At 39.5% G+C, this 14,314-nt stretch overlaps 1 protein-coding gene across 3 annotated transcripts in view; it reads right to left on the minus strand.

Annotated features, from left to right (window-relative positions):
• Window positions 1–14,314, minus strand: part of Gdap2 (ganglioside induced differentiation associated protein 2) — a 1,140,014-nt gene that overhangs the window by 224,452 nt on the left and 901,248 nt on the right. For all 3 annotated transcript variants that reach the window (XM_068225213.1, XM_068225211.1, XM_068225212.1), the window contains one exon: window positions 11,827–12,066. In XM_068225213.1, the coding sequence (XP_068081314.1) occupies window positions 11,827–12,066 (240 nt within the window). The remainder of the gene's footprint in view (window positions 1–11,826; window positions 12,067–14,314) is intronic.

The following is a 14,314-nucleotide window of genomic DNA, read 5'->3' on the forward strand; positions in this document are numbered from 1 at the left end:
GTCAATAGATTATCGTCAGTGCTTCCTTACAACAGAAAAGGTAAAGTTTTGAACTCATCACATCTTGTGCAACAGGATGAATTAAAGCTCATTCCAGGGAGAGATCGAACTGGGATGAGATTACAGTTAATTTTAATAGCTTCTGTCCATTGTCCGCATGACATACCTCTCATATTACTGATCCAAGCATTTCCTTTCTTCCAGAGGGAAAATATCACTGCCTTACACTTAGATGGTAATGTGCATCAACTTCCAAAGGAATCTTTGTGGAGTACTTTTCAGATGAGCTTGGGAAGAGGGTTTTCAAGATGTTCAACTTGTACCTTGCTAAGCAGCAGGCATTCAAGGCAATGGTCGATTTCAGTATCAAGCTCTCTAGTGGCTTCAATGTGTGGGCTTCTGACATACATCAGCCTTTTGCAAATACTTTTATGCTTAATGAAAGCCCTCCATTGAGCTTTGAAAATTCCAAGTCCTCTAAGATAGCATGGTGCATAAATCATTGCATCTGGGGGATCAGTAGGTAATCCAATAATTTCTTTAACGGAACTCCTAATACTGAAATTTTATCAATGTCACCAAGAAATTTCATTGCCAGATTTTTCAGAGGTGTACACTGGAATGGGTAGATAAGTTGTGACCAAATATATTGGTTTAGTATATTTAGCTTCTCAACCGGAATGAGAATTAACCAACTGGTTCAAATTTTTTGTGAGCTGATTGATTACTACAGAAGGATTAAATTTAATTTCATCCTGATATGTTACCTCAAGGTACCATGTTGTGAAATGCACTAAATTTTATTTCCATCCAGAGTTGTGAGAGCAGAGGTGATCAGCTGACCTTTACGCATCAATGTGGCCATGCTTTTCATAGTATTTATTTGGAGTCCGATCTTGGCTAAAGAACTTGTTACTAGATCTGTAAGATGTTCAGCTGCTGCTTTGTTCTTACACAGTACCACTAAATCATCGGCAAAGGCAAGCGCCATCAGATTTTCCAAACCCGGTATTAAGTTGTACGCATATTCCTCAGATATTTCTCTTTCACAGTTCTCTCAGAACAAGATCGACTGCTAAATTGAATAGTATAGGAGAGAGGGGAGCACCTTGAGATACAGCTTTCTTGATGGGGATTTTACTTTTTTTTAGTTGTTCCGTTAATTATGCTGGTTGAATTTTCCTAAAGGAGATTAATAATTTGGTGAAACAGGAATGGTGCTTAGAGTTCATTCTATGTGCTCATGGGATACATTATCAAGTGCTGTAGAGACATATAGGAATAAAATGCAGCAATCCTTTCTTTTATATTTTAAGTCTTTCATGCACCCGTCTACAATAGATGAAGTAATAAAATTTCCCAGGCAAGATACAAAACCATTCTGATTAGGACTGAGTGCAACATTTTTCCTGAGCATTTTGTCTATCACTCTTTAAACAATTCTCTGCAATATGGAGTATTTTGTTATAGATCACCAGGTTGGGGCATTGCCTGGATCTCCACCTTTATGAATTAATATTGTTCTACCATGCCTGAAACATGATAGGACGTATCGCCAACAAACCATGTAAGTTGCAATAAAAGAAATGGTTTTGTATGAACTGAGGTCTTTAATTACCTTTAGCCTTACTCCATACTCATCTCTAGTTATGACAGCTTGCTCATATTCGAGATTATTGGTCTCGCACACCTCATCGTATTTATAAAGCAAGCGTACACTGCTAGAACCAAACAGACTGCTATAATACAGAAACAGTCATAACACTCAGTTTACAATCTACTAAGGATGAGGATGAGATAATTTTTCTCACCATATTCCTTTGATTATAACGATATTGAAACTACGCAAGTTCAAAGTCATATCTATCCCTTTGTTGTTTGGCATTTCTTTTACTGGCTTGTTTAGGATTTTAAAATTTTTTGTAAGTTAGTCCACCAGGATGATTTTTCCTGGCGTGCCTCTTTTTATAGTATTTTACTGATGGGTGCTGTGGCCCTTTACAACTAGTCACAATTTCCTTGAGAACTATGCAGTAGTCATTCACTGCCTTATCCAACTCTTGATCTTCAGGAGAATCCAAGGAGACAAGTCCTTCAAACCTACTTTCCCATTCCTTCCATTCATTGTTGACGACATGTGGGAGACCTGAGCTATTTTGACATGGATGGTTTATAGCTGGAGCTGCAGAACCAGTATTGCTGGGATTTGTCAAAGATGAGCTTTGATGGAGTTGACTAATGTTATTCCGGTGAGCTTCAGGGTAAGATCGAACCAGGTGGCAATTGATACTTTTGAAAAGCCCTCTGCATAATTCACACTTCTTCAGTGATCGAGGTAAACTGTTCAGTATTTTAGAAGTTGGATTGCCAGGAGAATTTTGTGTATCATTAGGGTCTTCACTGTGACAAGGACTAATGTGAATATGTATACCTCTTGTGGTAAAGTTCTTGTGACATAATCTGTACCATTCTACGAGTGTTCGAGAATTTCCCATAGAACATGATGGTTCTTTATCCATTTTTAGATTAAATTAAGTCAATGATGACATTGCAAGGGTCAGTCTACTTTAATTTTAGTGTAACAAATTTAAGAATATATGTGTGACAAACGAATTGAAATAGAGAATCTGTAGACAACACTATCAGATATGCAAAACACATCACTGTATCACAACGACAACCAGCAATCACGCACAGAACCACAGCACCGCAGAACACAGTGGGTATATTCTCCCAGTAAAACCACAGAAAAATTCAACACCTTCTTTGCTTTTACATAAATTATTTAAAAATATCTAACGCTTGAATTAATAATTGCGGGCAAAGCCACAGGTACATGCTAGTATATAATAAACTAAAAAACATTAGACATACACAATATGAAGTGCTTGTAAGAAAACATGATGTTAATTAAAAATATGAGGTGGTGTTTCTTAAAACAGTTTTGATCAGAAGGCCTTTTTGTGATAATATTCCCGTTATCCCCTGATGCAATTCAACTGATATCTCTACACTGATTACTTAATTATTGTGTTCAGTCATAGGCTGACATGTATAAGTTGTTATTGAAGTTGAACCATCTGTTTTCTAGCCTGTGAAGTGAATAATAAAAATCAAATTAAAAATTTAAAAATGTTGACTGACTTGTATACAAGCAGGCCACGTAATGTAACTTAATTTTGTTCATCAAAACTTACCTTAAAGGTTTTCTGTCAGTCACCATTTTTTAATCAAAAAGGCCTCCAGCTCAAAAACTGTTTTAATGACTACCACCTCATATTTTTAATTTTTCATTGTGTTTTTTAAAGAAAAACTTTTAACATGCACTCCATATTGTGTGTGTAATGTTTTTAGTTTATTATATATATCTTACTGAGGATGACCCTATGCCAGGTCAAAACATGTCTCTTGTTCACCTTCATTGGATGTAATATTGAGTATTGACTAAGAGGATAACCAACAATTTTGTACAATTTGCAAAACATTCAACCGTCAGTATGGCTCTAACATTAGGTTTATAGTCTGTAGTAAAAGAAAAATTCATTGGCGATTGTTAGACACCATTTGTACTCCCTAACTTGAAGAACCACATATAAGAATTTTCTTTTCCAATAAAATCTGAAAGAGACAATCTGCCTGATGGTTGGCAATTCCAATCTTGAGTTATGAATCAAGCCCTGGTTAATCCAAACATCATATAAAATAAATATTGTTCATATGAACTGCTTAGGGGACCAATCTTTTGATTCCTTAATAAAGGTGGCTATCAGGTGGAATATCTCTCTTGAAAAAAGTAAATTTTTGAATCTATCTTAAGATAACTATTATCAGTAAAAGAATTGCAGATTACCTTGACTGCTAAATCTTCTTCTGTGGTATAAGGAATGTTGAAAAAAAGAAGGAATGTGTCCCTTATGCATTGTGGCAGGTGTCCACAGCTCGACTGGCCCGAACACTTTCATTTGTAAGTCTTCCCCAGTCAGAGGTGCCAGTTCCGCACAAGGGAAGACCTACAATGAAGTGCAAGTGATGGGGGGAAACTGTACTGCATAATTTATTCATAGCAGACACAAACTAAAAACAATGGCACTATCTCTACAGCTTGTTATATAATCCACCTTCTGTCTGTAAATAATGAAAATGACTATTTTGTCACGTCATATGAAGGCGCTAGATACCACCAGTTCAATGCCTCCCTGCCCCTCTGTATGTATGGTCAGCCTTTGGTCCAAGGGATCCCAGATTTCATTCCCAGCTGAGTTGGGAATTTTAACCTTAATTCCTCATGCTCGGGGACTCAGCACACACAGCACCCCATCCTCAGACCAGCAGGTTGCCAACATTGAACTTTATTTCTATGTAACGATGGGATAATTGAATACAAAACAATCGCTTATTTGATTATTTTTTATCCTTCATTTGAAACTCCCCAAGAATGAATAAGGTAATCGAGTAGTCAATGCTTTTGAAATAATTGAATGGATAGTAATCCAAATGTTGTCATAAACTCAGCAATCTTAACATCAGGAAATTAAAATTACCTATCCTGATTCCCTTACAGGAAGTGTGTGGGTGGGAAGATCGGTCTCTGATAAGCCATTCAAAAATAATATGAAGTCATGCTCCACGCATGTGAATGAGTCATACCCTCAGACACCATTACTTTAAATGCATAGATACTACATCACATGTCCATGCTAGTGTTGATTACTTGGCTCACCAAAGTTATCAAGTCATAAATTAAAATTCGCCAGAATTGTCTTTAAATGCTCCAAGCTTTAAGTCTCCTTCTGATGGACGAATCACCATCAAAAGCACCATATGCCCTCACTCCATTTGAACACTACAGAAAGGTTTGGAATTGAATCCAGGCCTTTGACATGCAATCCTATGATCAGAAATTGTATACCACCACCTGTCCTATGCTGCCAGTGGGAACAACAGGACTCGAACCAGCTAACCGCGGTGTCAGACCATATAGACTTAATGCCTTAACAACCAGACCAGGCAGGCTTGCGTTATACCAAAGAATTCAAACAAAATACACAGATACAAGTAAACACGCATGAGAGCATTTTTGTAAGCAAGATACATAACAGGGAAGATACCGGTAAATAGGTTATAAATGTATGTATCACTAGTTATAAGAACAGCTACAAGAGCAAGGATTTCTAACAGGAAGAAAAGTGCCACACAAGGTGCTTTCACACTCCTTAGGACAGCTTACGTAATGAGTATAACCGAGCAAAGTCACTGCCTAGGCCCTTAACAGATTTTGTAGGCTATATTTAGAATTAGTTTTAGATACAGATCTAATGAAGAATTCATTTCTAAAGGAATATGTTCACTTATTTTCTTTATATTACAGCTACAAAATCAGTCACCATGAAAGAAGAAAATCCACAGCTTGTTTCCAGTCATTCGACCGGGTCAGGAATGGAATGAATGAAGCCCTATTTTTAAAAAATTTTTTTTTGCTAGTTGCTTTACGTCGCACTGACACAGATAGGTCTTATGGCGACGATGGGACAGGAAAGGGCTAGGAGTGGGAAGGAAGCAGCCGTGGCGTTAATTAAGGTACAGCCCCAGCATTTGCCTGGTGTGAAAATGGGAAACCACGGAAAACCATTTTCAGGGCTGCTGACAGTGGGGTTCAAACCTACTATCTCCCGAATACTGGATACTGGCCGCACTTAAGCGACTGCAGCTATCAAGCTCGGTGAAGCCCTATCTAGTGGTGAGGATAGGATTTGTGCCAGCTGACGAAGCCTGTTGCACTCCTCTGGGGCAGTGATTAATGACTGACAGACGAAACTAGAAACTGTTGCTGGTGTGAAAGATGACAGGTAAAAACCAGAGTACCCAGAGAAAAACCTGTCCCCACCCCTGCTTTGTCCATCAAAACTCTCACATGGAGTGAGCAGGATTTGACCCATGGAACCCAGCGGTAAGAAGCTGGCACACTGCTGCCTGAGCTACGGAGGTTCACACAAAATCAGTCACCATATTCTTGTAAAAATCCCTCGCTTTGATGGTTTTGGATTGTGACTGCGGTGAATATTGTTGTATGAGGAAGCACAACTGGGCAGAATAATCTGACCCTTCCAAGATTGAAGGTATCGGCAAAAGAAACATAAGAGCCACAAAGGGCGTGATAGTGAAAGACCCCACTAGGCCTCACAAACCTAATAACGTCAGGGTCAGAAAGGAACAAGAGTTGACCAAGGGAGGGCAGACAGTAAAGATGAAAGTGACGAGCCTGGCACACTACCATACAGTGATCTGCCTGGAGGCTTTATATGAAGCTGAATGTTTGAACCTGATGAAAACAAGATTGGTCAAGAAGTTAGACTAGATGAGAGGAAGATTCTGAGGAAGATACCGGGACCCCAAAGAACAGAGGATGGATCATACAGAAAGAAAGGAACCCAAGAATTATATCTCAAGATGAAAAACGTCTCGGATACCATACGGAAGAGGAGAACTATGTTCTTCGGACATATCTACAGAATGAACCCGGGAAGACTGACCAATCAGATAATAAGATTTTTGAGATCAGGGAAACTATGGTGCACTGGTATCAGGAGGTGAAGAAGGACCTGGAAGAAGTGGGAATACAAGGAATGGAAATCAGCAACAGGGATGTTTACAAGTCAAGGATCAAGGCTATGAAGAGGTTGCAAGGAAAAGTTAGATCCTGTACCCAAGTGCCATGGACAAAAGAAAGAAGGAGATTGCAGAGTGAAACGGTGAAGGAGACCTGAAGGAGGATTAAAGCCCAGAAACAGATGAAGCTGGATTCGAGTTAACGTGGTCCATAGTCAGACAGAACGGAAGAAGAAGATGCAGCAGAAGAAGAAGAGCTTGCAGCTGTTTCTAGGCAAGGTGATGCCATTGGTGAAGAAATGGACTTAACTAAATGTTAACAAAAATAAACTAATGATTTTCAGCAAGATAAAGAGCAAGACCACTGCTTAAAAACTTAAACAGCATTCACTCTAACAAGTGAGCAACTTTAAGTACCGATACCTTGGCTGTTGGATTACTGATGCTCTAGATCCCAGGATGGATCATATATTAATAACCAGAACCATACTTAACAGAATTAAATCTTTGTTATGCAATAACACTCTCAATATAAAACTCCAACAGCACATGGTAAAATGCTGTGGTGTGGGTCCTCCAATTAGTACAGAAAGCCTCCGTATACACCATCCCGATGTGCAGGTACGGGAGGGGGCAAGTGACATCATGAGTGACATCACCAGGTTATGACACTGTCCTGCTCGATTCCGCTGCAACTAGTCAGAGATGAGTCCAGCGTGCATGGGTCAGTCTTTGATACCAGTACCGGAGCCGTTACATGATATCACTGCAGGTCTCCCGATAGCACAAGAAGAACCCAGACCTTTCGATCTCCAAGATTTCCACCGGTTTCTACTCTTGTGAAGTATGTGGAAGGAACAGCTTGCCTATAAAAGACAAGTTGGACCTGCCCTAGACAGTTCAGTGTGAGCTCAGTCAGTGAGGCAGTGCTGTGAATAATGGATCAGCGTGCTGCAGTGTCGATGGAATACTCTGTGTAGACTGGCAAAACAGTGTGAAGAACAAGGGACAGCACTGCAGCTGTGCAACGTAGGGTAGTAAGTGAAGACTGGCATTATGAGTGTGAATGCAAGAATGTGTGTGTGCACTTAAACTGTGAAGGCTGTGGCCACTATTGTAGTACAGGGACTTGCCTTAGGCTTCAAGTGACATTTGTAGAAATGGCCATAGTGTAATCATCGTAACTTAGAAGTGTCAGAGTGAATAACTTGTGTGTCTGGACAGTGAGAACAGAGAGAGAGCTATCTAGTGTAATAGTATGCCTGTGTGTAAGTTATTTACCCATTCTGGGCTGGGCCTGAATATCCCTAACAAAGGTTCTGGACTGGGCATTTTTAAGGGTTTAAAGAAAATTATATCTCTGTACCTATCGGTAGAGCCCTGCATGGATATACAAAATATTATCCACATCTGCTCTTCCTTCATCCGCACTTGCATCCACATTCACGAATGGTTATCTGCGGATAATGTAAATATTTAACTACAGTATATTACACCCAAGGTATTGGAACAGATAGATCTGTTAACATAATACAATAGGGCTGACACCTGGCACCAGAACACCTACAGTCACAGGTTTATGAGGGATTTTCTCTTGCGCTAACTACCAACATATTGACCTTTGTTCCTTCCTTCCATTAACTGCAGGCAGGAGCCAGTTAGGCTTAGGTCAGATTTAAGGCTTTTTGGTCCCAAGGCTCTTTATATATCACCATTATCCCACACTACTGTCATGGGTCATCTAACCACGAGCAAAATTAAGAGTATACCTGAGTGAAAATCAATAACCTTCATTTAGAAATTATTACCAGAATTATCTGCACTGATATACAGTTTGCATCCGCCAACACACTAACTTCACTAATATCCACGGATATCTGCATCTGTGCATGATTTCCTTTTTTTCTTTATGGTTGTTTGAACATCTAGTATTGAAAAATGTTGTTTGTTTCACACCAGATAGCACTTAACAGTTTAAAATGATTGATATATTATGCCATATTTTGTGAATTTAAAAAATCTGATGGATTACCAGGTCTATGCATGTCTTTCCGAGTTTCACTAAGAGGTGGCGCCAGTGAACAGTACGCAGCACATGAATTCACATAGGTTAGTTTGTTCGTCTGACAATAACCTACCAACACACACAAGTTCAGTCCGCCAAACACTAGCGTCTGTGTTGTATCATTTGGTGTTCATGTCAACGTTTGTGCCTGAAAAAGAACATTTCCGGCACGCATTGCTTTTCTTATTTAACCCCTTCCCGCCCTTAGCGCCTGAAAGTGCCTGACTGTTCACTATGCCTTCTGGTCCTTAGCACCCGAAAGTATCTGGCGCATTATCTGCACACGTCTGCAATCTATGCAATAGTTTTGTATTCTTTTGGCAGTGAAGTGTTTACAGGGCATTTATGAAAACGCAGTACAATCTACAAGACTTTGGAAATTAAAGAAGAGCGATAATCAGTCCTGACATTGTCTGGGCATTGGCCTTGAACTTCCGCAAGCGCAGGTCAGCTATTTTGTTCATAAACATGGCGGGATTGAATACTGCAGATACTGAAACTGAACTGAATATACTGTAGGCAGAAAAAAAGACACAGAATCATTGAGTGGGGGTGGAGGTGAACTTTTAGGAAGTAAATAACATGTCAACAAAGATAATTTTAGTGATAACAGTGATATAAGTGAAAAGGGATATCGAGAAACAGGCCCTGATGGCGATGTGGTGGCAGTTCAGGTAACACAAACATTTCGTTTCGTTACTCCGAATGATTATATGGATTATATTGAAGCTGTCCATAATTTAGAAAGAGTATAATGTGAAATAGATTATTTTCTTACATATGTTGGGAGGAGACAATCTATTTGGTGACATGACCAATTGTGTATATATCAATGCAGCATTCAAACTGGCGCATTCCCGTAAAATAGATACAGAATGGGAAGACACACTTGCTGAGAAGAAATAAAAGCTGATAGACATGGTCACCATTCCACTTCCAGAATCATGTGATTATTGGTTTATAGGGATTTAGACAACATGAGAATGTGACAAATACAGCCTATCTCTGCGTCGAGTATCACCAGAAGGGGTTAGAGGTTTGAACCAGTAACCTTATTACTCAATGAATAGAGAAATGGATGTGAAACAATGTGCTCTACTTCAATGTTTCCTAAATAATAGGTTGAAACCTAGGGATAAGCAGAGTGAAAATGTAGGCAGGAAAGGGTTAATCAAAAGAAAAGGGCTGTGGAAAGTCATTGTTTGCTGGTAGAAACACATGGTGAACACGCTACCTCGATTAGAACATGTGAGACATGGTTTCAACAAAAGTGCAAAGACAAGCAATTGCAGGCATTATTGGATGATGACCCAACTCAAACTCAACAGCAATTGGCACAAGCGTTAAATGTGTCACAAGAAACAATCTGCAGACATTTACGAGCAACGGGGAAGATCAGTAAACTCGGTAAATGGGTCCCACACGATTTGAATGAACGGCAAATGGAAAATCACAAAGTCACTTGTGAAATGCTGCTTCAACGCAACGAAAGAAATCATTTCTATACCAAATTGTGATCTGTGACAACAAATGGATTTATTTTGAAAACCTGAAGCAGAGAAAATCATGGTTGTCACCTTGCAAAACTGGACCTTCAACACCAAGGCCAAAGCAAGAAGACCATTCTTTGTGTCTGGTGGGACCAGAGCATTATTATGTATTATGAACTCTTAAAGCCTGGCGAAACCATTAATGCACAACGCTATCACCAACAAATGATTAATTTAAATCATGCATTGATCGAAAGATGACCAGAATGGGCCAGAAGACATGGCAAAGTGATTTTGTTATACGACAGTGCACCGTCTCACACAGCAAAACCAGTGAAAGACACCTTGAAATTGCTTGGATAGGACATCCTTCTGCACCCACCGTACTCACCCGACCTAGCACCATCTGACTATCACCTCTTCGAATCAATGGGGCATGCTCGCAGAGCAGCACTTAAACAATTTCAAGGAATTTGGAAAATGGCTCGATGAATGGTTTGCCTCAAATGACTAGCAGTTTTTCTGGCATGGTATTCATAACTTACCTCAAAGAGGGGTGAAGTGTATAGAAGCTAATGGCCAGTATTTTGAATAAACAAAAAGATGAATTTCCCTTTAAAATTATGTGTTTTCTTTACCACAAAAACTGGCAAAACTTATGCATACATCTGGTACAAAGTAGGCTTAAGTACAGTTTTATGAAATACTGTTATATTTACCCTATTTTGATAATGTAAACTGTGCATTACAATTAAAAAACAACACCACTAATGAAAATGATCTAAAATTAATAATTGTTCAATAATAACAATAACAAAATTGGAAGCTCTTTTGAAATTTTTTGTTTATATGTTTTTATGTGAAGATAGTAGCTCAGAACGTAATGTCAGCAAAGATACTTGGAATGAAGATGATATTGAAGGTATGTAATTATAATTTTATGCACAAATGCAAATATTATTGTCATCCGAATATGAATTCGAAACTACTACTTACATTTCATTATGATTGGAATTCATTTTACAGCCTACCACATACTCCCATGTATTTTATATTTGCGTGAATACATAAGAATGTCTGCACATAGTAGAGTTTTCTGTTTTTTCTAAATATGAGAGATTACGAATACATAAAATATTGAAAATATCACTTTCATCAAGCATTTGTTTCCTGCGAGAAGCCATGTTTTAGAGTACATTGGGTGACAAGAACGAGCTATTCACGCATTCTGGCAGCTACGTCATGTTTCTTCATGTATTAGTTACAAGAGTATTTAAACAGATGGCAGTATTATCTGTCTTAAGTCAGAGAATTTAGGGTATTTTCGATGAGGCATAAAAGAGCTGTGGCCGGGGATTTAAGGTTGCATGCCCTTCCAGACACCCCAGCCATGATTCAAACTGTAACTACACAAAAGAATATTAAAAGTTTCCTAGGTTCGAAAGATTCTGTCCATATACTAAAAATACCTTGTAAGATACTATTGTTAATTATCCTGGACCTCCAATGTCATCTTGTTTGTAAGGCAGGATCTGTTCTTTTTGGAATAAACTAGTACTAATTATCCTGCAGAGTCCACATTTCTTTCTATTGCATCTGGACACTTTCTTTTGTTTCCTGCAACCAGTCAATGAGCACAGTTCAATAAGAAGACTAGAAACTCACCTTCCAAAGCATGCTGAGGATTGTCAATGATACGAATCTGCCTGTCGGGCTGCACAGGTTCGCCATTCAGTCCACCAACGTTAGCTGGAAGTAGCCAGAGAGCATTCTCCTCCTCTTGGGGAGACCGCGGGAAGTAAAGCGGCAGGATCACTTCGTAGATACCAAGATCGATGTTATCCACGACGAGCACCACTGTGTCGAGCAACTCACCGTGCTGCTCCAAGAACCTACGAATCGTGCCTGAAACAGATCAAAAACAACCTGTGATCCATTCTACCAGAGTGTGAGAAACTTGGTGTGGAGGAAGGAAGAAGGACCAATGAAGTGTAAAGATGTAGCAGAGACCTGGATACTGACAAAATGACAGGAGAGTAAATAATAATGTTATTTGCTTTATGTCCCACTAACTACATTTCAACAGTTTTCGCAGATGCCGAGGTGCCAGAATTTAGTCCCGCAGGAGTTCCTTAACGTGCCAGTAAAGCTACCGACATGAGGCTGACGTATTTGAGTACCTTCAAATACCACTGGACTGAGCCAGAATCAAACCTCCCAACCGTCTAAGCCGCTCAGCCTGGCAAAAGGAGAGTAAAATCAAGGTGATGTTGGTGGATGCTGAGTCGGTCTCGGACCACAAGTGGTCGCGGTTGGTCCATGGTCCAACAACTCTGCACTCCGTCTGACCAACTGAGCAGAGGAGAGGTGGCCACGGCTCTACGCCTCTGTATTTGGTGTATTTGGGAGACAGAGGAGGACCGGTCCACACCGTCGGCTGTGCTGAGAATGGTTTCTTGTGGCTAACATAATGGGGGGTGATGAACTTAGATGGTTTAGACACATTAAGAAAATGCCAAAACAGATAGTGGAAACCCAGGTAGAAGGAGGGAGGCAAGAGGGAGACCAAGGCTATGGTGGTTGAAAACAATCGAGAATAGTATAATTAGAAGAAACCTTGATAGGAACACAATTAACACATTGAAGACTGGTCCCGGAGATCTCCATTTTTATGAAATGACTTTGTTTTCAGCTTGCTGTGCTGTATTTACCTACAGTTTGAGTTATCTGCCATCATGTCATGGAGTAGTGGGATCATTGACATTAGTGCCAAAATTATTTTCCAATTTTAAGATCACTGTAACCATGAAAACAATTTATATGCACGGGTGATGGTACTTGTATGCCTAGAGACAGTTGTCAAGATGGAGCATTACCCCTGCCATATCTTCATACCCAGGTACTTTCTCTTTTCTATACATTTTTTGCCCCCCCACCGCCACTTATTATTCCAATCGTCGCTACTGGGTGGTCTAGACAACAAAACTGAAACAAAGTAGCTACAAAATGGTACATTTTTTATGCTCTCTGAGCGAATTTACACAGTGAAGTAAAGGTTGACAGTTTACCAACCTAGGTTTATTTTTTTTTGCTGAGATTTTGATTCAATACTATACAATAAAACTTTCACCAAAGGAACAATTACACATGTGTGCAACTAAGATGTTGTACCATCAGACACTAATCATGCTTCTACACGCTGCTACTCAAGTACGAAATAAGAAAATTATTTTTCTCCATAAAGTGGTAGGTGGGGGGTGGGGGAGCAGCTGTTCCCCCCCATCCAATTGCTGCCAGTGGCCAGTGAAATAACGTGTCAAAGAAGTATGGTAGGAAAGACAAGTTGGAAAGCTTTCTGACAAAATGGAGAGGAATAAATGGAGATGGTTTGGACATGTTCAGAGAACGGATGAGGGAAGACGATGTAGGCTAAGATTGAATGAGGGAGAACAAGAGATAAAACACAAGTTAAGCAGCAGCAATGGAGGTCATACCTGAATTTCTGTAACAGCGACAAAAAATCTGAGAATCCCTTTAATTAATAAATGCTGTATGAACATTGGCAGAGTTGAGTCCAAATAAGGGATGGATATTCAGAGTGGTTTGAGAACAGGCTGGGTATATAACAAGGCAGCACACTATTGCCACTTATATTCATCATAGTAATGGATAAACTAATAAAAGAGTTAAGAGACTCAACAACAAGTTTGAGCAGCCCTGAAGGTAGTTTTCCATGGTTTCCCATTTTCATGCTAGGCAAATGCTGGGGATGAACCTTAATTCAGGCCATGGTTGCTTCCTTCCCACTCTTATCCCATTGTTGCCATAAGACCTAAGGTAGAGCAGATTGCATTTAGCGCTGTCATCCAGGTGGCAGATTCTCTATCAGTTGTTTAACTAGCCTTTTCTTAAATGTTGCCACCTGGATGACAGCGCAAATGTACATATTTTCTCTTACAATCTGCTTTATTTCTCACAGATGAATATTTGCACAAATTTTTCCCCTTGAATTCCAACTTCATCTATATATCAAAAGAGTTTACTAAAAACAGCTTTGTCAAATCCGTCTTGCTGTTCTACTGGACCCATTTGCTTCATGTTTGTTTCATTCTCTCTGGAATTGCCTGCCAGTAAATCATGAGACATTGATAAC

This window comes from Anabrus simplex, chromosome 1 (assembly GCF_040414725.1).
Source record: "Anabrus simplex isolate iqAnaSimp1 chromosome 1, ASM4041472v1, whole genome shotgun sequence".
NCBI lineage: Eukaryota > Metazoa > Arthropoda > Insecta > Orthoptera > Tettigoniidae > Anabrus > Anabrus simplex.